Source organism: Odontesthes bonariensis, chromosome 19, assembly GCF_027942865.1.
Source record: "Odontesthes bonariensis isolate fOdoBon6 chromosome 19, fOdoBon6.hap1, whole genome shotgun sequence".
Classification (NCBI taxonomy): domain Eukaryota; kingdom Metazoa; phylum Chordata; class Actinopteri; order Atheriniformes; family Atherinopsidae; genus Odontesthes; species Odontesthes bonariensis.
The window spans coordinates 27,403,210-27,429,854 of NC_134524.1; the positions used below are offsets into that span (position 1 = coordinate 27,403,210).

At 41.2% G+C, this 26,645-nt stretch overlaps 3 protein-coding genes across 5 annotated transcripts in view; all 3 read right to left on the reverse strand.

The window, feature by feature from the left end:
* Nucleotides 1–1,179: 1,179 nt before the first annotated feature.
* On the reverse strand, nt 1,180–11,139 carry LOC142368528 (uncharacterized). The gene is made up of 10 exons (XM_075450718.1): nt 10,912–11,139; nt 10,216–10,364; nt 9,523–9,646; nt 9,243–9,342; nt 6,475–6,668; nt 6,169–6,302; nt 4,607–4,733; nt 4,333–4,423; nt 4,171–4,246; nt 1,180–3,896 (listed from the first exon to the last, which is right to left on the reverse strand). Exons 1-10 carry the CDS (start codon nt 10,982–10,984, stop codon nt 3,768–3,770), a joined length of 1,197 nt encoding a protein of 398 aa, XP_075306833.1. The 5' UTR covers nt 10,985–11,139; the 3' UTR covers nt 1,180–3,767.
* A 776-nt stretch (nt 11,140–11,915) lies between these two features.
* Nucleotides 11,916–23,617, reverse strand: LOC142368890 (interleukin-13 receptor subunit alpha-1-like). Of its 2 annotated transcripts, XM_075451092.1 has the most exons (11): nt 23,295–23,617; nt 18,842–19,032; nt 18,564–18,730; nt 17,307–17,457; nt 17,086–17,185; nt 16,580–16,743; nt 16,289–16,419; nt 15,950–16,079; nt 13,881–13,980; nt 13,515–13,596; nt 11,916–13,406 (listed from the first exon to the last, which is right to left on the reverse strand). In XM_075451092.1, exons 3-11 carry the CDS (start codon nt 18,582–18,584, stop codon nt 13,290–13,292), a joined length of 996 nt encoding a protein of 331 aa, XP_075307207.1. In that variant the 5' UTR covers nt 18,585–18,730; nt 18,842–19,032; nt 23,295–23,617; the 3' UTR covers nt 11,916–13,289. The 2 variants fall into 2 exon arrangements, with proteins under 2 accessions (XP_075307207.1, XP_075307206.1); XM_075451091.1 differs by lacking the exon at nt 18,842–19,032.
* A 682-nt stretch (nt 23,618–24,299) lies between these two features.
* Nucleotides 24,300–26,645, reverse strand: part of dock11 (dedicator of cytokinesis 11) — a 67,080-nt gene continuing 64,734 nt past the window's right edge. For both annotated transcript variants that reach the window (XM_075451589.1, XM_075451588.1), the window contains one exon: nt 24,300–25,790. In XM_075451589.1, the coding sequence (XP_075307704.1) occupies nt 25,701–25,790 (90 nt within the window). In that variant the 3' untranslated portion in view covers nt 24,300–25,700. The remainder of the gene's footprint in view (nt 25,791–26,645) is intronic.

Genomic DNA, 26,645 nt, shown 5'->3' on the forward strand with positions numbered 1-26,645 from the left:
TATTACAGCCTATAATCTAGATGGCTTGGTTTTTTTTTGTTGTTGACCTACAGTAAAAACCGCCCAAACTGGTGAAGTGAACTATGAAAAACATTGTTTTTAAATGTTCTTGAGCAAAAAGAAGAAAATAAAAGTTGTGTACGCATGTGTATTCACACCTTTGTTTTAAGATATTAAATATTGGTCCTGTGTATTCAGATGCCTTTACAAGTCATATAACTGGTTCATTTAGGTCTGCAACCTTAGTGTCACATGCTCTTGATATATATATACACCTGTTGTTAAAGACACCAGAATTCGCAACACCATTAAGCAAGAAGCAAAATGAAAACCAAGGACCTTTCCGTACGTCAGGGGCACAGTTTTGGAGAAGCACAGATTCAGGTTGGGCTGTAAAGAAATATCTTAATCTCTGAATATCCATCGGAGCACAGTTAAATCCATTTTCAGAAAACAGTGCAACAAACCTGCCAAAAGAGGGAAGAGCACCAAAACTCACGTTTCATGTGAGAAAGGCATTAATTGGCCTTATAAAACCTTTTTTGAAAGTTGAAATTAGGAATTCTAGTCATGAGACTTCAAATTAACTTTTAGCTCGCAAAGGAAAAGTGTGGTGGTGTAGAAACCTGCCTTTTCACTGAAAGTGGTATTTTCAGAAAAGGAACTGCTGAGTTTCTGACGAAAAGACACAAGCCCTAAGATTGAGAAATCTTAAGCCAACTTTGTAACTTTTGACATGTCATGCTGTTGATCATGCAATGCTTAAACACTTGATCTTCCTTGGATTTATTTCCTTAAGACTGAAGTGTTGATGCCACCAGATATTTACTTTGAAAATTAATTATTTTAATTAAATTTTAATCATTGATTCTTAAATCTATGCTAAATATATAATTTCAGTAATGATCAAGTCTACCCAATTGGTGAACACCCTCTATCGTGGTGTGCCACTGAGTGATTTACAACTTTCTAGGCAAGTCACAGTATATAAACATATCAGCTGAAGCACGTACATTCTTCTTTTGCCATTAATACTCTTCTAAGTGTGTTGCCATAATTTGTCAGAGTTTGGACCAAATATTTCAGGAAGGAAACGGACAATTGTGAAAGAAAGAGTAAATAAGCATACCATGAAAAACAATTTTTTTTCTGAAAAAAAAAAAGAATTACAAGTAACAATTGGAGGTCACCTTAAGGAAGCCTTTGTGATTTTATTTTTTTTTGTTTATTCTGCATGATACATTCTTAACACTCAACTTCATAAAATGTCAATAAAGTGGCCAAATACAGTCATGTGAAAAAAAGGAAAACATTTTCCAATGGTTCTTTCTCTGACAAAAAAAACCCTTCATGTTCCTGCCAAAGGCTGGATAAAAAAAAAAAAATGTTGCGTTTTATAAACGCGTAGCTGCAACAATTCATGAAAGTAACAAATATGGTACAAAAAGTTGTTTAATGAGCTTTGAGGGATTCGGTTTTCTACGTCTGCACTGGTGCAAATTCACTAACTGGATCAGTGCACCTTTTTGTAAAATATCACATGACTACGTTGCCTGGAACTGTTCCCTCAAGTAACAACCTCACATCTTATGTTTAAAATAAAACTTATAAAATACGACAATATAAAGTGATACATTAACCTTTCTCTGTGCAGACAATACATATCTATTGAAAAAAATGACCATGGGCACAACAAAGAACAGGGTTCTCAAGTCTCACAATGAGAATACATGTAAACGCTAGAGTGCAATGTATTCAGCAGATCTGCAGACTTTAATTTAATTTGTTGCATTAACTGGAACATATAGAGGATGTGTACACGTTTTTTGCAGCAGAATCTGGCTGATTTTTGCTGGCAATCGTGTCAGAAGACGCTAAGGCTATTGACAAATTTAGGATTATATCAGAGAAGAGCAACAGTTTCAAATTGCTTTGAAAGTGACTGTGGGTTGGCATGTAGTCTAACTGTGAGACTTTTCAAACTTTCAGACATGTTGAACTGTGTGACAACAGGAACAAAAAACATATGTGTACAAGTGCAGATTTATTGGGACTGCAGTGTGACTAATATAGCAAATATGAACAACTGATAAGCAGCAGCCTGTATCAACCACCTCTAAGCACATCATCAAAACATTCTGGCAAAATTTAAATGACAACTTTGGTGGATTAAAAACTTTGAGCCAACCTTGAAATTTTCAGAACCCACAACGCATTTAAAGAGCACACATTCCATGAACAGAGGCTGAATGTACAGAAGCTGAAGCTCCTTGACTCAGGCCCGTAGCTCACAAAACAAACAACAACAAAACAAAAAAAGAGCACTATCTTCATAACTACATTTCTATGCAGTACTAACCGAGCTAATGAAACACCCTTCAGGTGACTTTGTATTTCCCAGAGCAGAAATACAGGAAATCAGCATAGAGCCAACATCTTTCTTATAATACAAATCAATATTTCCTGAAGTGATTGTGGTATTTCTTACTCCTCACATTCAGTATACTGGCTAACCTTTCAGTATTTGGTATAGAGCTGTGAGTAGAGACGGTCAAACAGTCGTCTGGGGGGGTAACCAGTAATTGTACAACACAAATGTGTCACTGGCTGAGCAATTTGGGGTGAGAACACAAATAAAATACACTTGCAACCCATCATCGGTTTACAAAGGAGGTTTGACATTTGATTTGTTCTTATAGGTTTATGGAGAGTATGTCACATTTTGATGGGGATACCTTTGCAATCTCTCTAAAGGGTTGACGCTAAATAGTTTCTCTTTTAACAGTTAATGACTGTCTGATTGCAGTTCAGTCCGACTCAGCTTCTCCTGGCAAGAAAGCTTGTTTTTCTTTGTTCAACAGAGTGAGGAGTTCCCATGATCTGACTGAAGATAACAAACAGTCAGGAAACAACGGTTATGGATGTGTGGGTTCAGCCAATTACTACTTCACCACTTCAACACCACAAAGAGGGCCCCACTGTCGTGAGGTCTTTTTCTTTCGGCTGAGAAAATGCCTAGCCATCACACACAGGCTTCTTTAGGGAAGCATAAAAGTAATATATGCATTGAAACTTGAAAAATCAGTACCTTGGTGTTCAGACATCATCGTTTTGTGCTTTTTGTGAATGGATTCCCCTGATTGCTTGTTTGACAGGGACACGGCTCCTCGATCAGCAGAGACAACGAAAGTGAGCCAAAGTTATACGCAGATTCTAAACAGTTAGCCTGACGTTAAAAAAGAAGATTAGAAAAACATAAAATCCAAGTTTCTAAAAAATTGCAAAGGCAGTGACATCTGTGGTACCTCAGCAAACGCTAAAACATTTTTATACTCTCGCGTGCAGCTGATGCAGCTTTGTCTTGGTTAGGCATCACCTTTCAGCGCATGTATGTCCATATCTGATGTAGCTCTGAAGCTGACGAGCAGCTACAGTTTCATGCATCCAAAAGGTCTCACAGAAGCAGTGCCTGACACACAGCAGTTACACTCCAATCTCCACAAAAGGTCGCACCCCCTGTTTGTAAACACGGCAGGGTAATATAGATAAAATTAAATCGGCTAAGACAGATTTGCTGGGTTTCTCTCTTTTTCTCTTTATGAGGCCTGTTCTTATTGTGTAAAGTGCCCTGAGATTACCAACATTATAATTTGGCATATCTGTGCCACTCATTGGTCTAAATGACCGTGTGTAAAAACTTTGTGAAGTTAGATTTCAGTACAACTGGTCTGTGCACAATACACAGGACTGCAGAAGAGGTTTTCTCTTCACTGGTGGAGTGAACTGATATCAGAGAAGTCTGAACAGTCTAGTGAGCTGATTTGGGTATCTGTCAACAGAGTGATTTTACAGTTCTCTTCTTCCTCCGCTGGTATGTACATGTTGCAACGGGTGCTCTGAGGAAAAAGTAGACAAAAGAAAGGAGTGAAAAACAAAGATAACACCACTATTGCAAAAACAAATATGTCTGCGCCTGCACTTTATTTACATGTGAAACTGGCTGCTAATTGACCAGAAACAAGGTCTGTGTCAAGTACACAAACATACAAGTAACAAATAAATTAAAGAAAAGACCAATATGCAGACACTGTAAAAATAGACAGGGACATGTCATGTAAAGCCACAACTACACCCAAAGAAATAGAGAGGAGAAAAAGGAAAAAAAATGACCTCATTGTTGTTGTCAGAAATATCAGTGAGGAGATCCCGAGGTTTTGGTACTTTGGGAAAGATCTTTTCCTTATTTCTGTACAGAGGGAGTTTAATGTCAGAGGACAACAAGAAAACTACTAGAATTCCACAAGATCCAGACAAAAAGAAGACTTTGCATACTTCCAGTAACACTTGAATGTCAAGGCTGCCAGACAAGCAATCACCAGTGGGATGATAACTGCAGCGTATACCGACCAATTAACATCAGCACCTGCAAGCAAAAGCATCAGCATCATGTTCAGCTGAGAGTGATTAGATGGCGACTATATTTAATTGTTCAACTGACAATTTGAATTTTATCATCTCAATCTCACTTTTACAAAGAAATGGCATTACTGTGTGCCAACAGCCTAAAGAAAAAACACAGACACAGACAAAATGACGAAACACATACCGAAGCACTTCTGGTCGCTCCATGGTGTGTTACCTTCGGAACTCAAAGCTCTAATGGCGATGCAGTATTCGCAGTGTGGAACCCAATTCATCAGATGTGATGTTACTTCTTGCTTTATAATGAAACTCTGTAAAAAAGTATGGGGGGGAGGGGGGGGGGGGGTAAGGAAAATGTAAGGATAATTATTATTGTGTGCTTATAAAACAAGCTTAATTATTCTGTTTGTTTGCTGACTCTGCTCAAACTAGTTGAGCAGGAAATCAAGCATATTTACTCTGTGTGAATTTCTTCATTGGTTTCTGCTTTGCCTATTTACAATATGCATTATTCCTTGTCTTAAATCAATGACTAACAATATGATGGCAGGGCTGTTTTCGAACTTAACAACATTTTATAGACAGACATGTAGTGTGTGAACTTTGCTTAGTGTGATACAAAGTAATTCAAGGGAACTGTGGGAAACAGGTTGCTCTGGTCTTCCCATGCCCAGTGAAACATTTTGTTGCATTTTGTCGCATAACCGCTGAATAACTTTGCAATAAAGAAGGCTAGAGCGGGGAGGGAAGGCAGAGAGAGTCCGTGAGTGGAGCTGACAACAGGGCACACTCTCTGCTTTCTCCCTTTTGCAAAAGCACATTAATACCAACTTCTGGTTTCTGTCTGTTTATTCTGGTGTTTTGCTATTAATCTAACAGAATGCTTGCCCTAAAATTGGTGCCATCCTATCAAGGTCATACTAAGATATTTCAGAAGACTTAATTACATTAATCATTTTGGCTCGTACACTAGGGACATTGTAGCCTGACTACGTCATACTCACGATTCTAGTCAGAATGTGAGTCTGATACCGCTGGATTGGATTTTGAGTATGGGGCGTGTTTCAACCGAACCAGGAGAAAAAAATGCCTCTTCGCTCAATTGGATAGACCTACAACCAATCAGAGCAACGTAGTATGTGACGTAGATTAAGCGACACACACTTGTTGTAGGAAGGACAGCAAAAACATATTTTCTATCGATAAAAGCCTTTATCGCGTTCCTCTGTTCGTCTTTCAAAATTAATGCAATGTGGAGATCCTGTAGAACAGACTCGATGGCATAATCTACACACCCTAGCTCTCCAGCGGCAGCCATGTTTGTTTCAAACGAATTAAACCAAGCGCTCTTTAGTGACGTAATCGATAATGTCCCTGTTGATCATCTGTCCATCATCGTATAAAGCCCGCCCTGGCAATCTGATTAGGTCGACTGTCGCGATGTCGAGCATAGAGATTTCCCAACTGAGCAGAGCCAGACCGAACTTCCCGACCAAAAATTTTATGGGCGGGGCTAAGTTCGGCTGGCACCCAGGCTAGGGACATCGCACCTTATACCAAATTCCGTGGAATTTCTGAATGTGTATGGTACATGATATAATTTATTACAGACCCCATATCTGTAATAAATCCAAGACACATTTGGATAGGAAAGCTCTTTAGCTTTCTAAAACGTTTGAAAAGTTTCTGGTATAAATATATTAGACAGACGGGCGGACGAGCAGATAGAATCATTGTGCCTCCTACCTTTATTTTACCACACTCGGTGTAATTGATGTTGAATTCCCAACAATCCTGGCTCAAGACATCAGGAGGAGTCCAGCTAATATTGAGTTTGGTCCCATTTTTAGTGACCTTCCATATAAGGGGAGGGGGCTTTACTGTGTGGAGAAAAGCATTACAAACATTACCAAAAAAAGCTACTGAAAGTCTTTTTAAAAATCCCCCTTCAATATGCATAAAGGTTTCTGGGTTTCTCTCATGAGAGACTGAAAGAGGAAACGCAGCCTATCCTAAAAAAGGAGTTTTGAGACCGATAAGGCCTCTACATACCGTCGTTTATGGTCTCAAAGGTGAAGGTGTTTCTAACAGTAGTGTTGTTCAGTGTTCCGTTCAACAAGATATGGATGGCTTCTTGGGTGGTTGCCTGCAGATCACAACCAGTCTTGACACCACCAGTGTTGATATACGAGGAACATTCTTTCAATTGCGAAGGAGGAGCGCCGTTGGGCGTCTCATCCACCAACCTTGGAAACACGAGGAAAATGGTTGTCTATTTTCTTGCTTCACAGAATTCATGAAATGTTGAGATGGACAAACTCCTTAATATAATCATATCAATGCTAAACATTTGCATTTTAAAACGTTTGCATGAACCCATTATTTCACAGATTTTGCGGCACAAAGCAACATAAAAAAGCAAACACTTTTTTCCACAGTTTTCCACATCTGTTATGTTTTAGATCCATCTGGAAATAGATTTCAGTAAATTTTTCTCATTCGTCTAACCCAAAGAATAAGTTTTGGGGAGTTTAGTTAATCTACTATAAATCAAAGACAGAAATATCCCATTATCCTGTGTGCTTTATGGCAAATTGAAAACCAATCCAAGACAATGAGATAATTGTAAATACCGTAGACATGTGAGACCGGGTTTTGTTGAGGTTACAGTGTGACCGACAAGCCAATAGTCACAATAATGAGATCCACAGTTCCTTTGTGGAGATGAGAAAGCCTTACAGAATCTAACCTTTAGAGTAGAGTGGTCAGACTGACTGGTGCCCGATAGACCACTGTGATTTTTTTCCAAAGACTTTTGGCTCTAAGACAACAAGAAGTAAAGGCCTCTGATCTGATGGAAGAAACTATTTAGTCTCAACTCCCAACAGCCAGAAAGGACTAAGCCAAGCATCACCTCAATAATACCAACCATACAGTCAAACATGGCCATGGCACTTGGAGACCAAAAAGAGTGGAAGAAACTTCCAAATCACAGACACTTTAAGTAAGTGAAGGGTATTCCAAAAGATAAGTCTGAAACTTAGCAAATCAAAAATGTAAATAGTCTGAAAAGCGTCTAGGGACAGTGTCGTGTTGACAACGAGAATCCCAAGAAGATAATGGAGCTGGTCAGGAAAAGATTACACAATAACTAACGAGAAATCATAATAACTTCTCAAGAGGTCCAATATTAAATCAAATCATCAAGACTAACTTATCATCAAAAACTCTCATGAACAGACAGCTTTTTTTTACAGCTTCCAACTCGCTTATTCAGACACAAGCCCACCCACTCAGCTGCAGATTAAAGGATTCAAAACAGCTATGAGCAGATGTTACCACAGCAAAAATGTTTGACTTCAAAAAGCGTAATCATTTTATTGTGTAAAACAATATGGGGAGAGTTGTCACTCTTGAATGTCTGCTCCATCATCTGTAAATAATGAAGTGGTCCCTGACACAAATAACATAAACGCAAAGGAAAAAAACCCACATTGTCTGGATCTTAAAGATTATAGTGGGGCAAGCACACACTATTCACTGAAACTGTTGTATTTCTAAATTATTGAGGGCATTTTCCAAAAGATTTTTTTTAAGTCTAGTGAATTAATTTATGAGACATAATCACAGGGTTCTAAAGTGGTGTGGTGGTTAGTGTCTTTAGCCTCATTCGGACAGAGCAGTTCTAAGAACGCAGTTCTAATAAAGTCCAATTCAAGCCAATTGGAATTCAATTCATTGTAATCATAATTATTCATAAAATAATCCAATTCGTTCATATAGAGCCAATTCAAAAACAGTTTCCTAGCTAAGGAAACCAACAGATTGCACTGAAACTTTGTTTTCGGTCCAATCTCCCGTCCTGAGCGTGCCTGAGGCGACTGTGGAGAGAAACGACTCCCTTTTAACAGGAAGAAACCTCTGGCAGAACCAGACTCAGGAAGGGTGGCCATCCGCCTCGACCAGCTGGTCATGAAGGAAGGAAGGAAGGAAGGAAGGAAGGAAGGAGAGCGGAGCGCCGCAGACAAAGGAGACGACGTGTAACTTTAAACGTGTAAAACATTTCAGCCTATATTCTACTGTTTGCGTTGAGCAGATTAGGAACACGAAGAAGCGGAAATCTGACAAGGGGCGTAGCTACCAACCACCAAATACCTACATCATATGTGTTGCTATGGAACCCGGAAAAGACCCAGCCTCGGAGAAGGAGCTAAAATGGTTATAGGAACTGAGGGCCGTGGTCCCTAGTTCCTGTATGTCCGAATGCGGGGAAAAACGGCCCTATTCCTGAAAAGGTTATAGGAACTGCAAAAGGTTCCTTCAGTGGGAATGCGCTTTTTGTCTGAAAGCACAACGGTTCCTAGTTCAAATCTGTGTGGAGTTTACATGTTCTTGTGTCATGACTTGCTGCTACATAAAAACAAATGTAGTTCATTGACCGCGTCAGGCTACAGTTGGCAGGGGTCAACTTTTTCCCAAAGGAGTTGTAGTGTCCAAAAATACAAAGCTTCCCACAGCAGCTAAACATCAAACTTACACGTGATGCAGCTGATAAAAAGTGAGCCATTAAAAAAGAATTCAGCCTTAAATGATCCCAACATCACCACTTCCACTTGAGGTCAGTCCAACTGTGACGAAACCGGCTAACCAGACAGTATCAGGAAGTGTTGCAAAACACTGTGAAATATTGAATTACATGCTACCAATAAGTCTGAGTTTCTTTCTTCTCGGAATGAGTTTCTTGATCAAACATGATTTACATACAGTACATACATACACAGTCCCAGTCAAAAGTTAAAAATGTAAATAAATGTGCGTACAGATAGAAAAAACTGAGATCAGTTGCGTTACTTGCTGGGGACCAAGAGCAGTGAGCTTGTCTGGCTGTGGAGCTGTAGCAATTCAAATCTGTCACCAGCTCTGGGAGGAAAAGAAACACAAACACACATCTTAATAAACAGATGTCAGTCGGTCAATACATGCTTCAAAAAGCTTTTGCACACATCTTTCTTCAAATTTAGTCAAAGTGTTTGTTTACAATTTGAACTTAAAAAACAAAGCAGAGTTGTCAAGATGTAGAAAGGCGGCAAAATGGCCTACCTGTATAATTGACATTGTAGTGCGCAACCTCACTCTCCTTGCCCCCACAAACAATTTTGACCTCCCAACGCAGAACTCCTCCCTGCATTAGGAAGTGTTTTCCGTATTCACTGATTTTCACAGGCTAAATGAACAAGAAAACAGAAAAAAAGAGTCCTCAAACAAACAACCCAAACCATTCTTAACAGTATTAACGCAAAGAAAGAAACTGCACGAAACTTGTGTCAAGCACAAAAAAAATAGAGTTAGATTCACAAAAGACACTTAATACTTTACTGTGTTTAAAAAAAATAAATAAATAAATAAGCCTTATGGTAACCTTATCCAGAGGCATAGTCAACTTCTCTGAGTTTGGAGGCATATCAGATGGACAATGGAAGCGTGTATTGCGGTCAGACCAATCAGTATTACAGACATTTTTTTTGGAAGAAAAGAAGGAAGGAATGCGTTAAGGCCTGAATTGAAAAAATTGGCGCAAATGCAAAAACTGCTACTGAAGATCAGCTTCTGAAAACAGCAACAAACATCCCAGTCTAAACATCCCAGCAGTCCAGAGGAAGGGTTAACATTTCTCAAACCTTTTTCTCAGCAGTGTACAAAAAGATGAGTCACAATCAAAAATACTTTCGGAGTACAGTACACGCCTAAAATATGCTTGTTTTTAAAAAAAGAGACCCATATTTCCGTACTTACCTGACATTCAGTGCTGGAATGGTCCCCTCTATCTGTACATACATTATATGTGCAGTTTGTCAGTGGAAGCTGTGGTGGCTCCCAGGTCAGCAGTGGTTCAAAGTCACTGATCCACAGCACGGACAGGTTTTGTGGTGGCAAGATTTTGCCTTAATGTAAAGAAGAAAACACACACAAAAAGAAAAGTGGTCATTCGTTCCTTTCATGGATGGCTTATTGACCCTTTCATTCATTTGCTTCATTCTGTGTAATCCTGTCAGATGATTAAGTTCCTGTTTGACTGCAGAAGTTCAGCAGAACATCTGAAGGCCGAACTGTGCTTTCTGGAAACTATCTGAAAATAATTAGACCACCAAACAAACAGCTGGCAAACATCTGTGATGCTTTGAAGTGGGAATCAAGAGCAAAAGGGGGGGCATTTAAAAATGGTCACGTCGTTTCCTGTTTATTCCTCCTAAATAAAGTCAGAATAACACACACCAACTCATGGTAATGGTGAAAAACCTTGACTTGGATGGTTGACAAGCCAACCATCCGAATGCTTTGTCACGTGAGCTTTGACGCTCACCCACTTTTCCCATCCCGACTCCAGCAGATGTGACATCTTTATAGGGGCTGGTGATTCGTGGGGAAATTCAGTAAGAGAGAGATGACGACAACAACAAAAAAACAGTTGTTAAGCAAAGTTTGTCTCACCTGTTGGGAGTTCAGCCGTTACAAAAAGACAGTTTAACACGAGCAGCTCTAAACTTCCAAACACCGCGTCCATCCCTTTTAAGAGGAGCTTTTCCTAAAGTTTTCGCGTTGAAAAAGAAATGGTCGTCTGGTGCCCACCTCAGCTGTTTATAGTAGAGTAGAGGAGAAATGTTCGTTTGGTCCGACTACTTTCGCTTCTAGATTCTCTGTGGGGAGGGCATGAAAAGTTTGGAGGCGGACAGGAAGTAGGCGGTGCGTTTCCCTCTCTCTGTTGGGACGCGACAGTCGGGAAGGGAAGTGAATGGGTGACGAAGAGTGACTTGTTGCTTGTAGTTTGCGGCAAGCCACGGGCAATAAACTAGTCTTCACATTATTACTACGCACGTAGTAATAAGTCAGACCCTTAATCATGGCGACACGCTGAGGCATGAAGAGGGGTCAAAGTCTGAGACTGCCTAATAGGCTCTCCTCAGATGAAGTTAAAAGGGAGACACCACACTCAACTAATTTGTTTTTGCTCCTGGATGGCTATTGGACATTGATTCTGTGAGGATTACCAAATGTTGCTGTCTGACAGTTCCAAACCCGAAAGGCTCCTACCTCCACTGCAGCGTCTCCAAGTGGAGACGCACAGGAATTTCCCAGGCCGCCAATATTAAATTAAGATACTTTCCAATCAATTTTTAAACAAAGCAGGAGAGTCAGGATTTTGACCCCATCACAAACACGAAAGCAGAAATCTTTTACTGACTAAAGTGAGTTGAACATGCCTCCCTGTTCCTAAGTGAAGCTGATAAGTGTTGCAAAACAACTGAAAAAAAAGGAACTTGTCATTTAGGTAATCAAACAGACAAAATGTCACAATGGAGGGGACTCCGTCTACACAATTTTTTTTTTGTAATCAAGATCTGCGGAGTAAAACCTTTGGATTATATTTCCATGCTTTTCTTTGTATCAGTGCTCCAAGTTTGGAGATGCCCGCCGTGGACAATAAATAGCATCCATAAGATGGGATATGTTCTTTATTTCCTAAAACAGTTATACAAACAAAAAGGTGCATACACAATATATACAGTCGAGTCATTATTTTTGGTTTTGAAAACCTCCAACACACTAGCAGAGTGATTAAATCCCACAAAGCAGAAGAAGAAAAGCCTCTGAGGAAGGAAGCACTCACATCTGATGATGATAAGGCATTTTGGATTTGGCTGTGCTTAGTTATAAAGCAGCAAAAGGTAATGCTAAAGTGACAGACAGTGTAGACTCAAGTTCGTAATGCGTCTCAAATATTTACACAATTTTCATCATTGTCCTTCTCTCAAAAAGTACGCATGTCAAACATGCATCTTCACTTTTTTCAGAAACATTAACTGTCGCGATAAAACTCTTATTTCCAGCCAAATTGTGCAAGATTATCAAGAGCAGAGGTCACTGAAGTCTGCCAGCAAACTTCGTGAAGGTCGGTGACTATCCAGACATGCAGTACTAATGGCTTAACAGAGGAAATAGTCAATCTGTTTGCCTTCGATCCATGATTTCATATTCAATGTTTGACCACAGAAAATAAGCACCAGCCCTGCCAGGCTCACACCATCCTCAGCAAACACATTAACCAAACCGTCTTCCTCGTGTGATGATTATAACCTGTACAGAGGTCGCCAGGGGTGCACTGGGTCTCCTGAACAGTCACAGGATTATTATATATACTTTTCAACCACCTAGGTTATCGCTGTTAGCATTGTATCAACATTGCCGCCCTCACTGGCATCTGAGCAAGTGTTGAATAAAAGGGCTATGCTGTGCCAGTACTAGTGTCTTTGGGTTTTTTTCTTAGCTTTGAAGGCACAACTGACTTTCTGTATCAAACCAAAACATTTACCCCACGACCATCCTGATCCTCAGTGGTCAGAAAGAGGATGCCAGCAGATTCCTTTCTTCTTCTCTTTACATGTCCGGGTCCACGGCTGGGGAGCTGTGTTCAAGGGCGATTTGGTACATGTTCTTAGCGTGTTCACAGCGCGCTTCATCGGCATGCGTCCACGTTGCCATAGAAAGGACCTTATTACCACATAAAAATCTTGTTTTGTTGGGTTTTTGGTTTTTTTTCCGCAAACATCTAATGGTTGAAGTTGGAACCCGGAAAAGACCCAGCCTCGGTGAAGGAGCTAAAATGGTTATAAGAACTGAGGGCCGTAGTCAGGTCAGTACAGCACAGGCACCACGCAGTGAAGTCTTTACACAGAGCCAGACGTGAAGCTCTTCACCACAAGAGGTCGCTGGGACAAAGGTTTTCAGCCTGCTGTACATTACTTTCCAAAGTTTCTTTAATAATTGAAGTTCAAAGTTCAAGTCCAGCTGCAATGCAGTCTTTACTATGTTTATGGGCAGACAGGAGATGTCGGATCTTTTGCTGGAGGACACGCTTTAGGAACAAGTACGATCTTCTCGGAATCAAAGCGCTCTGGCACTGGCTTGTACAGATTGACTGCTGGGGTCTGAAACAAAAAACAAACAGACAAACAAAAACAACGGAATAAATGTTAATAGAGACGGAAAGAATAGGAGAAGAGACCAATTACATTTTCAGGTTTTCTTAAATATACCTTCATTTCCTTGTTTCCATTCATCATTTCCTTGAAAAAGTCCGATAGATCCGGCATGACGGGGCAGATGATGTGTCTGTGCCTACAAACAGAAGTGAACAATCATGTCAGGGATATGAGGGCAATGATGAGCAAGGTAAGCGTCGATAGTTTTTCCCAGAAACATGAAACTAAAACGGCTTTTTTAGCCAGTCGTGTTTTTCTTGCTTCAGATCTCTGTTCATCGGTTTTCTAATTGACACGCTCATCTCTTGAAATATTTTGCAACCTTTTCATATAAAGTGATCTGGACACAGAGATTAACTTTGAGCAGTTTACACGTAGCACTTGGTGCCTGGTGGGGGTTTGTCTCCTTCCAACACGTACCTCCTGAAGCAGTAGCAGGACAGCATGACGCAGACGAACAGAATCACGGGGATGACAATGGCGACCACAGTGGCTGTGTCAAGGCAGTGTCTTTTGGCACCTACGATGAACAAGAGACAAATACTTTTCACTTTTTTTAAAAAGACAATTTTAACCTTTTGACTCAACTCAGACTTGCGCTACATATATCGCTACTTCCTCAAAACACAGAAGAAGTGGAAAACTGTTGATATCATGCACACAAGGAGCATAAATGCATGCAAAGAATGACAAACGGGAATCTCCTTATAGAAGGTCGAGAACGCACAAATACCACACAAACCGGTGTCAAAGCAGCCAGTCTTTGACTACCAAACAAGGTAGGCTGAGACTATTAATTTGCCCTCCAGGAGGAGGCGCTGGAGTTCCACAACATGCTTATGTGGAAGCAATTACTTCAACATTTTTAAATCCAGGTTAAAAACATTTCTTTTCTCATGTGTCTATGCATGAAATCTGCATAATATCGTTTAATTTATCTGGACTGTTGCTTGTTTTTAAATTAATTTATATTATTTTATTTGTTTCTCTTTATATTCTTTTATGTATTTTAATGCTTACACTTCTTACACTCCCTGCTGCAATGCTTTTATTTTATGTGAAGCACTTTGAATTGTTTTGTACATGTAATGTGCTATACAAATACATTTGATTTGATTTTGATTTGATTCGAACACAACAATACATCCAACAGTGCCATAAATATCTCATATCCTTTTCATTTCTGCACTCTCATCACTGTTTGAGCCTTTCCAGCACGTGTAACAACAGCACGCCTCAGTAGCAAAAGAGTTTAGGTACTACAGTTGTCCACCTGAAGCATCCGGATGGTTTATGAAACCAACAATATAACAGAGGATTCCCCAAGCGATGAGCAGATAAAATCAATGGCGTAGCCACGGGTGTGTGCCGGTGCCACCCAAAGAGGCAGCTGGCACACCCAAAAAATTGCCGTCAGACGATGCGTTTCGACACATGCACCTGCCAACCTGGCGTAGCATTAGTTGTGATGAAATAATAAATGCGCTTTAAATTGAGAGCTGCGCAGTGCGCACAGGTAAGCAGCAGTATCGTTGTTACTCTGCTGCTAAGCCCAATAGTTGTGTTCAGATGGTTAAATAGCTTTGTTGATCATGCGTAATGTGGATACGTTATGGCTCTGTGAGAGTGCATGAGTACGCGCACGAGTGTGTTATATTTCATATGTTCATCTCATTTGGCACGCAATGTCTGTGGGTGTGTTGTTTTTGCGGTATTTTTTTGAGAACACAAAGTGTACTTATTTTGAGAGCACGTCACGTGTGAATGTTTAGACCTGCTGTTGACAATTACTGATGAGAACGCACACAACGTGTGGATATGTTTTGTGTTAATAATGTTTAATTCGAGAGATACATTCTTTTGAATGTTTATGGAGGTGTAACAATGCGGTGGCCGACACGTGCAAATGGCAAAACAAATCCAACAGTAAAACGCTGCAAGAAAAAAATGCGGCAATCACAAAGACGACCGGAGCACATGTGACACAAACGGCAAAACGACTGCAAGAGAGAAACGCACAGGAAACTTCAAAACACATGCAAGAGAGAAATGCTGCAAGCTCACTCAAAACACAATGGAAGTTCGCCAGGCCACTAGGGGGTCTCGACCTTTGGGAAAGGGGATCGACTATGGGAGATCGGAGGAGTAACGAAGGAGAAGAAACACTTTTAAACACTTGGCATAAAGACATAAAGGACAAAGTACCTTCTGACTTTCTTCTCCTTCGTTACTATGGTCGATCACCCAAAGTCGATCCCCTATCGGGATTAGTCCACTTCATATAACTGACACATTTTCTGCCAAATGGATGCTGGATTTTTCAATTTGAATCTAAGTGATCCTGATCTGCATCAAAAATTTAATGGGATTCTTTTCTTTTGAATGTGCTTCAATTTGTGAAAAGGCCTTCAGTAATTAGATATAAACCTCACTTTAGTCTATAAACACATTGAAACAGAACAGCGTGAGTAAATGAGTTGGAAAGTTACCGTAAACTTGACTTTTACTGTCGTCACCGGACACCAGGGGGCAATATTTATCAGTCTTGACACTGTATCGAATCTCATACTCGCAGCATTTATCATGGGGGATCTGCGCATGCTCGCGTGCTGTAAGTTGCTGCAGAAGGTGGAGAAAGAAAACAAACAAAAAAAGATCACAAAGCTACAATATTGTTTTGTGTCCGCGTCCACGTTACAACAAAGATGCGGTTGCTTTGAATTTCAGCGTCAGGTTTAAAGAGGACAGTTAAAGAGATTCGTTCCCATTTGTGTCATTTGAAAACAGGTCCGTGTTGTGTGAAAGACAGAGCATTTGACGTAACTTACGTCGTTTTTACTGCAAATTGTGTAAAATACATCATATTCCCAAGAGCAGTTCGCGCCAACATCTGGAGAAGCCCATGTCAGTGTGAGATAATCGCCATTCTCTTTGACCTCCATCTGTGGTGTACGTATCGCTGCAGAGGATATAAAACAGCAGCAAAAAAAAAAAGAAAATCCCATATCATATATAGAGTTGACACAAAACAACAGAGAAATTATAGTGAGCAAACATTTAATATATATTTGGATAACTTGATATGAAATGAAAAATCAATCATGAGAGGTAGCACCAACCGAACTTAGGTTTAAAGGTTTGCATGCTGTGTTCAGTCTGTACAACCACACAGATATCTTGATAACGCCATTTGGCTTTCAAGGTAAAGACCTTCCAGTTTTCCCTGCGGTCAGGCTGATTGAACTCCATGATCTTGGTGTTACTCTCAGCTTTCCCACAGTGCCTAAAATGACAAAATGAGGACTCGATAAGACATTAAAAGCCTTCACCAAAAGAAAAAAAAGGGTTGCAGGGGTTCTTTTCACCACTTGCTGTGTATACACGACATTCAATTTTAGCAGTTAAAGTGGTGACAAAAATATCTAAATAGAAGGAACTTTTGCCAGATCTTCATACATTTGCATGCTGTCTTTTTTTTGTGTGTTTGTGTGCGAGTTTTTAAAACAAAATTTGGTTCTTTTTAGGTGCGGGTTAAAAGGCAAACATTTCCAATTTACCCATGCAGAAAATAAATTAACTGCAGTGGCACACATCTGCTATTGCAACATGAACATGTTATTCTCACCTATAGATGAACGACAGGTTCTCAGTTGGATTAACTGGGATCCAGGAACAGTTCATTTTAGTAGCCTCAAGAACACATTTGAAGTTCTTTACCAGCTCAACTGCACAAAAAAAAAAAAAAAACATGACACAGGCTGCACTCTACAGCATCCTGATGGAAATACTTAGTGGACAGTGAGTTCAGTCATTGTTGTGATGATGTCACAGTTTTGTGGTGCTTACCGTGTGGCTTTCGTGTAGAGACGGTTATTTTTGTAGGATCACTTTCAGTCCAACCAATGCAGTGCTTATTTGAAGCCTGAACGCTGAACTCCAGACTGGAAGACATTCGATCAGTGAGAAACCGCTCTTCGAAATATGTTACTGAACACATCTGAAAGACAGCAACACATTCCGTGACAGCACTGCAGCTGCAAAAGGAAATCCAGTCAGAAGAAAGTTTGACATCGAGTGTCGAGAGCATTGTGGTTTGCTTTGGGCAAAACAACTCATTCAACACGAGAACATTCACACGCTCTGAACCCTTTTTCAATTGAGCTTTTTGCTAATAAATTCCACTCCTCGCGTCCTCCATCCCAGTTTGTGACGTCACTGCTCTGACACGGACCGAGACAGGTTTTATTGTCATTCAGATATACAAGCACACTGAATGAAATTTCGATGCATGGCTCCGACAGTATAAAAATAATAAAGATAACAGTATAAAAAATAACAGCAGCAGGCAATAGTGAAAAGTGTTGTTGAAACATAATTTAGGCTATAGACAGAATAAACATAAAAGTATGTATAAATATGAGTAAAAATTTTCTTCCTTGATGTTTGTGTAGACTTTGTCCAGGGTGTTCGCTCCCCGAGTGGCAAAGTCCACATGTTGATGGGACTGTGGGAGGACCGTTTTCAGGTTGGTAGTTTTCAAGTCTTTACAATAAAGTTCCAAATCAAGTCCAGCAAAAAGAAGTTTAAAAAAAAAAAAGTGCTACATTTCAGGATTCAAGCCCAAACGACTCATATGCGCTGCTCATCAAGTCATCCGAAAAAAATTTATGAATAGTATAAAAAAAAGGTTTGGATTGCACTGTGTGACAACAAACTACTTTTCAGTTTATGATTGAAACAGAATAAATAATAGGTAATAATGGACAACAAGAAATTATTCTAAATGGATGGCATATCTATATCACAGAGGCGTTCATTCCACTGTAAGTGCTGACAGAAAGATAAGGATTAACAGCTAATTATGATGGATGTTACTGCTCGGGTTTAGGGCCAAGTCATGAATCAAAGGATTCCGAAAAAAAGAAAAAAGAAAAGAATCCTAATAACATAACATAGATCAGAATGATCTATTCAAATATATGAGTGCTCAAACCAATTAAAAAAACATGAATCTGAAAAATCGTGACATACTGGTTGATAGTAATGTCATATAACATAGGTGAGCATTACACACACCCACTACCCACCATAAGCAAATCTCACCATTATTTTCGTCCGAGTCATATTTTGCAGATTCAGCTCGTATATATTATATTCAATGGTGCAGTTCTGCGGCAAATTCTTCGGCCTGCTCCAGGACCAGCTCACTTTAACAGTCAAATGGTTGATCCACTGGTATTTCAGCCCCGTCGGCGCAGGGAGGCGACGACCTGTGAGGCAAATATTACAGAACCAAGAGTTACACCTTACCATTTCAGATGGCATGGTGCCATTTCAACACAATCATAATGGAATGGAGCCATTTTAATAAGAGGCTGAACTGAGTCATCAAGCACTGTCCCAATCAGGGGCGGTCCTAGAGGCGGGCCGACCGGGCAGGCGCCCGGGGCGGCATCGAGGAGGGGTGAAAAAAAAAAAAAGTTTTCGGCCACAAAGGTGCAGGCGCCCGGGCTGGCATCACGAGGGGTAAATCAGTGTCGGACCGCCACTGGTCCCAATCACCCATTGGGACCTGATAAAAAAAACAAAAAACCCTGAAGCTTGATGGTGAACTTCGTTTTTGATGCTAACCTCACAAATGCATCCGCTTCATGCCACACACCAGAGAAGGACACGCAGTTTTGATTGTGTGGCGTCACAGTAATAAGTTTCACTCACTGGTAAAATAAATTAACTTCGTTTGGTCTTGCTATTCCATTTAACTTCATATTAACCAGAAGCTCCGGTTGGTTCGTTTCCTATTGTCGTGATTTCGCCAATCTCATGAGAATCCAGCTACTTTGCGGTTCTTTCTGCTTTTATTCACCGGACTTCTAGTGAGGTACAACTTACAAATGCATCGTCAAGCCAGCCGACAATTGTTCACGGACAGAATTTTGCTACGCACGAACACCACGCATTATTACGGAATAGTATTAGGGCCAGGCATAAGAAAAAATATTTATATATTTTGCCTGTCGAGATTAAAGTCGACATGTCGAGAATAAAGTCCACATGTCGAGATTAAAGATCACATGTCGAGAATAAAGTTGAAATGTTAATCTCGACATGTGGACTTTATTCTCGACATTTCAACTTTAATCTCGACAGGCAAAATATAAATATTTTTTCTTATGTCTGGCCCTAATACTCTTCCGTACATTATGGTACGGGGGGCAATATGGATCACGCGAAAGGGACTAACGGAGATCGAGCAGAATAATTTCCCATAATTTCCCATTTTATATATCAGAAACAATGGATGCATAACTAAGCGTTAGATTGTTAATGTGATTCAATAACACAATGCGCCATAAGGTTATTTTTTCTTCAGTTTTCTATGTACAAGGAAACCTCAAGGCCTGACATACTTATGGTGAGTGTTTAGAAAGAAGAAAATGTTTCTAGTGACCTTTCAAAGCTTGGTTCATCATCAAAAATAGGATGCTTGTAATCTTTAGGGAACCTTTGAGGAACAGTCCCTGAACAACACATCTGCTACAGGTAGACCCCTTACATACCCTGTAATTTAAACAATCCCACTTTAAAAAAAAAAAAGGTTGGCGCTCTGCACAGTGTAAGGAGGAACAGAGTTAAATAATTCACAAATCACATAAACCAACAGTTTATTCACAGTAGAACATAGAAGCGTATTTAATCTTGAAAGTGAGACATTTAACTGGCAAAATGTGTCATGGCAGACATACAACAACATTTTTGAGACGTGTTGCTGCCTTCAAAGTCACGTTGAACCAACATCTTTTCATGAAATATGAACATTTCTCCCTTTCAACAATTGATACATTTTCTATGTTCTAATTGTTCTGCTATTTGTTGGCCACAATTCAGTGACTTTACCAGAATTGTCTGAGCACTTTCGTACCCCCTAATGTTGGTGCATGTGCCTTAAAATTCCTATGTTGTAACATAGAGGAATGACAGACGTAAGCTTGTGATCAGAGAACCTTTTCATGAGCTTGATGTGTCAACTAAGCACAAAGAAGAGATGTTGTTTTGACCACCACTGTGCTTTCAAATAGAGACGACGCTGAGTTAAGAGTGTCACTGGAAAGAACGATTTACTCTAACACAGACATGTTGAATTGGCACAGACTACCAGCTCCACTGGTTTCAGCTCCAACCACCCATCCCACCCCTGTACCTTAAAAACAGGATGACAAGGTGAAAGAATGTGCATCACTGTGAACTTGCAGTCAAAAAAAAAAAAAAGCTGAAGACTGATCAGTCATGTGATCTCGTCTTTCCTTGTTAGAAACAGGTGTATTAATTTTTCTGTACACATTACAGAAATCAAGGGAGAAGTAAGTTAATTTGGTAAAAATAGGATGCACTTCGGTTTAGATGTTTCGCAAAATATACAGTAGATACTGTATATTCAAAGAGAATTTATGGGTAATTTCAAAGACTGCAACAGCTGTTTTTAGCTTTAAAAAAGGAAAAAGAAAAGGAAAATCAGATCAAGAGTTTTTCTAAGAGTTATATATACTGTACATATATAACCAATATATAAATATATTGGTTAAAGAAACACTGAATATTCAAACATAAACAGTTTTTTTTCTCTCTCTGGTTACAGATGGTTCAGCAAAATTAATTTGGAAATGCATCATTTGATTAAAAAACTGCTGCAAATTGTTGGTAACACAAAGTAACTGAAGTGCCCTCTTATGGGTCCAACGTGGCCATTAATTTCCATGAATGTGCACATGTTCATGGAGATGACCTGCAGAAAACAACTGAAAATGTAATGATTCCGAAGTATTTTTTATGTTGTTTAAATTCTTCGCTTCAAACTTTGTCCATTTTGGGATATCGACTGTGTGTAGATTTCGTGAATAATGTTAATGGAGTTGCTCTTAACTCTCGAGATGAATTGGCTTTAGTTCACTTTGAGTCAGACAGTTAATCCCCACAACGGTTATACGGTTATATGATGTTTTTTTGTTTGTTTTTTTAATCACAGTACTAAATTACTCTATTTGTTTTCTGGGAACGTTCAGCTCACGAGAAATTCTAAGCGTTCGCGGAACGTTCCCCGAGGGTTTGTTTTAACCAACAGAGAACGTTAAGAAAACTCTTCACATGATCCTCAGGGGACGTTCGCTTAACGGTGCGTTCACACCAGACGCGGTCGGGCGACGCGATTACATACAAAGTCAATGCAAAGACGCGATTAGACGCGGATTCGAGCCGGCGGTGCGATGAGGCGCGGTGGGGCGGCGCGGTGAGGAGCGGTGAGGAGCGGTGAGGCGGTGCGGTGATGCGGTGGCCGCCGCGCGAGTGAAAATATGCGATTCGCGCGAGTTCAAAAAATCCAACTTTGGCGAAATATTCGCGCCAGACAGCCAATCAGCGTTGAGATTCTGGACGACAGTGACGTGGAAACAGATGGACAGGCGCTGTCTGTGACATGCAGATGGGACTGCAGATGGAAATTAGCTTCTAAGCTACAATCTGGTGCAGGTCATCTCTTTACTTTGTAATTAATGTACTTTGCACATTGTCCCTGACAAAATAAAATAAAAAAATTAAATCACCGCCTTCTCCAGGAGTTCCGTCTGGATGACGGCCGCCTCCAGCGGCACCCCAGGCCCATCAGGACCCAGCCCGACGACCCGCTCGGGAGGACCGGCGCCGCGATCTCTCGGCAGGACACCAACCACAGGCGCCCCGCAGCTGAAACGGAGCCGCGGCCCAGCTGCGGAGCGCCTGCACCCTGCGTCCCGCCGAGAGATCACGGCACCGATCCTCCCGAGCAGGCCACCAAACTGGGTCCCGGCGAGCCCGAAACACCGCTGGAAGCGGCCGCCACGGGAGGATCGGTGGCCGTCATCCAGACGGAACTCATGGAGGACCGGCGCCGCGATCTCTCGGCCCAGCTGCGGAGCGCCTGCAGCCGGCGTCCCGCCGAGCGATCACGGCACCGATCCTCCCGTGGCGGCCGCTTCCAGCGGTGTTTCGGGCTCGCGGGGACCCAGTTTGTTGGCCTGCTCGGGAGGATCGGTGCCGTGATCTCTCGGCGGGACGCCGGCTGCAGGCGCCGGTCCTCCCAAGCGGGTCGTCGGGCTGGGTCCTGGTGGGCCTGGGGTGCCGCTGGAGGCGGCCGTCATCCAGACGCAACTCCTGGAGAAGACGATGAAATTATCCGAGCTGAATGCACCACCGGATGATGTCACTGACCCAGACACGACGGCGTGTGCGTTTCAGACGAATCTCGGACTGCCACAGCAGGTACAAGGACGCGATCAGCCATGGATAGACCCTTGAGCTATTCACTCGTTTTTTACTCGCGCGAAAGAGGCGTTTGAGGCGATGGAATTTAATTTACACCTGCGGCAACGATCGCGCGATGAAGGCGGTGCGAATATTCGCATCGCGTTTGGTGTGAACGCACCGTAAGAGTCGCAACAGACCTAACGCGAACCTTGTTAGCTGGGCTGCTCACTCACTCAAGGCGACCGCGAGTAGGAGGAAAAGTCCGTTTTTTAAAGCAGGAAAAAAGAAATCTGAACTGAGCAAGTGTGTGTGGGCGGAAGCTCGCCGGGCTGCCTAGGTAATGAGCGTGAAAATTGAGCGTTGAGCAACAACATTCAGTAAAGAACAATACGTTGAACTGAAAAACAAAGGATAAATCAGCCAATATATGAAAATACTACGACAGTTCAAACTGTTTTACAACATGTTAATTCAACTGCAGCCTCTTGAACTCAAATCAAAGCAGCTGCTTTAACGGTAATATCAAACTTTAAAATAAAAATAAAAAGTAGTGTTTACCTGCTTCACAGTGGGAAAACGTCAAAATGACAGCGCAAAAAAAGACGATAATTTCCATAGTCGCAATCGAACGTTCAGTCAAACCGGTCCACTCATGTAGTCCGAGGGTGGCAGGAGGAGCGGAGGTGTCTGAAGATCACCGCATTCAACGGGCAAAGACAAGTGACAGACTGCCCGGGTTAAAAAAATAATAATAATTTTTAAAAAAATGTTAAACGGTATATAAATAGTTTTAAAACAAGGCAGAACAGTCCCTAAAATGCCAAGAGTGTCGGTCTCCGCCGGGAGCAGTGTCAGCGGGGCGGAGTTGTTGCGGGAACAGGTAGCGGTAGGAGGAAGAGAGAGAGAGAGAGAGAGAGAGAGAGAGAGAGAGAGAGAGAGAGAGAGAGAGAGACAGAGAGAGAGAGAGATTGAGAGAGAGAGAGAGAAAAAAAAGGGGAGGGGGTTAACTGGCTAAGTATGTGCAAGAATGGCAGTGTCATACTAACAATGGAAAAAAAAAAAAAACTGATGCGACTAGCGTTGGTGTAACAGTAGTGAGGGTAAATCACGCATGCGTGTGAACCTGAGCGCGATAACGCAAACTACAAGTGTCCATCAGTCCCTCCAGGAAGTGGCCAGGGTCTAAATGAGTCTGTGAATCATTAAGCTGATTATAAGTAGGGTAATGGCTTTATGCAGCAAGCAACACAAAGCTAGACACACACAAGACTAGCGAAAGTCCATGAGAGTGTGTGTATCTGAGGGGTGTCTCCCGAGTTCAACAGTATACTACATTTTTCGTAATGAAGCTCATCAGCATCCGCCACAAACACCTACATGTGTGAATATCCTGTAAATTCGAGGTTTCACATTGACATATGCATTTTTATTCATATAAACTTTTTATGTTTGGAATCATTGGCTCAGTTGCTATGAAAGCGTCAACTTGATTTAAGCATTCTGTGGGTTAAGACTTGAGTCAACCTGTGGAGATTGGCAACAAAAATCTCGAAGCTTAAGAACTTAAGATCAGGGTTTTATTGATAAAAGGCTTTACAAAGTAAATCTGACAAGCAGCTGCTTGGAGAATGAAAAAGAGAGAAGAAAAAGAACAGAAACCTATCCAATCTCTCCTATAAGACAGATTTTTAGACTGAATAAGAGTTCAAAAACAACCTAATATCATACATACATACATACATACGTACAAGTACTGTACATACAAACAGAATTCAGTTTACAGCATGTCAACAAATTATGTACATCTGCTTAAATATCATTCATTTATCTGCTCATTTCAGTGTAGCACTTGTGAAATATTTTTGAATCACCAGTATGTGAAGGTTTTCATTTCTCGAGATAGAGGTTTTTCAGAAGGCAGAGCACAAAGGCACTGAATCCAAACCCAGCTGAGAGGAGCTCCTCACTCACTCACTGGACTGAAGTAAATATCATCACACAGCTGTGATCAGCGGGGCCGATGCAGAGTCCAAAATGTTTAATTGATTGTTTGAAAACTTAATACAATTTGTGATCATACCCCCCCCCCCCCTTTATTCATTACCTCTTATATAATTTAGGACATTATAAATAGATTTTCTTTTTTACATTCATAAATGTTCTTAGAATTCTTTCAAATGACACAAGCATTACATAAGTTTCTTCCTTTTTTGCAGATTTGGCACAGCCAGAGGTCATAAACAGAATACTGTCCTGGCCGTACGCTCACTGTAAGCTGCTGCTCTTTAGACGCAACTTAGTTCCTTATCCCAATCTGTTTACCTTGCTGGTATGTGCTGCTATTGTCGCAGTGTTTTCGGTTTTGGTGCACATTAAAACTGAACCGGTTTAGGTGGTGTGCTTGCTCGCACTGATCTAGCCTGACACAAACAACAAAAAGATGCCTCTGTCTTTGAAAAGTCTACTCAAGTTAAAAAAAAAAAAAAAAAAAAGATTCTTGAGGGAAAGTGGTATTCTGCATAGATCTTGGGGCAATGCTGCAGAGAAAGGGCAGACAATTGTTTCAATACACAACCAGAAGTTAGTTCTGCAGTTTGTTGCCAAGGCAGAAAAAAAAAGTGCATTACAACCTGTCGTGACTTAGCCTAACACCTAAACCTGACATGCACACATTTAGAAGGTGTTGCAATAATACATTCTCAGAAATACTGCTCCTGTGGCGTGATAATTCTATTCATATCTATGTGCCGTATTACAACCTTTCACGCCCACCTTCTCAGAAATGCTGAGGATAGCCAAATTGCATCTTCACCAGAGGGTGGGGAATGGGTTGTTTTGGCAAGCAAAGCCGGGCAACTACCCTCTTATCACCCAGTTCAGATTTTCAAGGGAGAAGTGAAAGCATATACATAATGGAGAAATGCTGCAAGAGAAGGGAGGCCAGGGGGAGGTGGGTGAAGTAGCTCAGCCCAGGTCAGTGGACGTCCCGCTGATGGCACGAAACACATGGAGGGAGTTCTGTAACAGCGAGCGCATCATGTCCTCCTGGTAGATCTGTGGTCAGAGCAAATCAGACATGATGAGCAGTAGCACTTACATGAAGCCACACACACACACACACACACACACACACACACATACGTACATTCACAGCAAACTCAAATCTGCTGTAGCTTTGTTTACACACACTGAACTGCACAGGTTGATGGGATCTCATACACTATGAGGTCAAAACATGCAAACAAGACAAATGTACACCGAGTGATAAGAAACAAGAGAGCCTAAATGTGTTTTTGTTCGCACAAGTTATTTCTTTGCACATTCAACCAATGTAGCAGACCGATGATACTTGGTTATTTTTTGGGCTACTGTGTGTGAATCGCTGAAAAATAAAAATAAAAATCAGAGACTTGAGCAACGATGTAATCGTCTGAAACCAGGGCTCCACTTGACTAGGGATGTTTATACTGTTGGATACTAAACGGAGATATTTATTCCAAGCAAGCAGCTGTTGCTGCAGCAGTTACAAACACAGAGTGGGAAAGACACCGTGCTCAGAAGCACAAATGTACAGGCTGACAGTGTGCCAACAACAACATGTAACTTTGTGCACTCTGTAAAGGGCTCAAAAGGCCCAGAGAGAACTATTGGGTGTGGTGGTGTGCCAACAATGTTAACCCTTGTGTGGTCTTCCCTTTTGGGACTCAGTCACTAAATCAGGGATGTCCAAAGTCGGTCCTTGAGGGCCGCTGTCCTGCAGGTTTTAGATGTTTCCCTGCTTCAACACACCTGATTCAGATGAAACGGTTCTTCTGCAGCAGCCTGCTAATGATGCCTTGATGTGAATCAGCTGTGCTGAAGCAGGGAAACATCTAAAACCTGGAGGACAGCGGCCCTCGAGGACCAGAT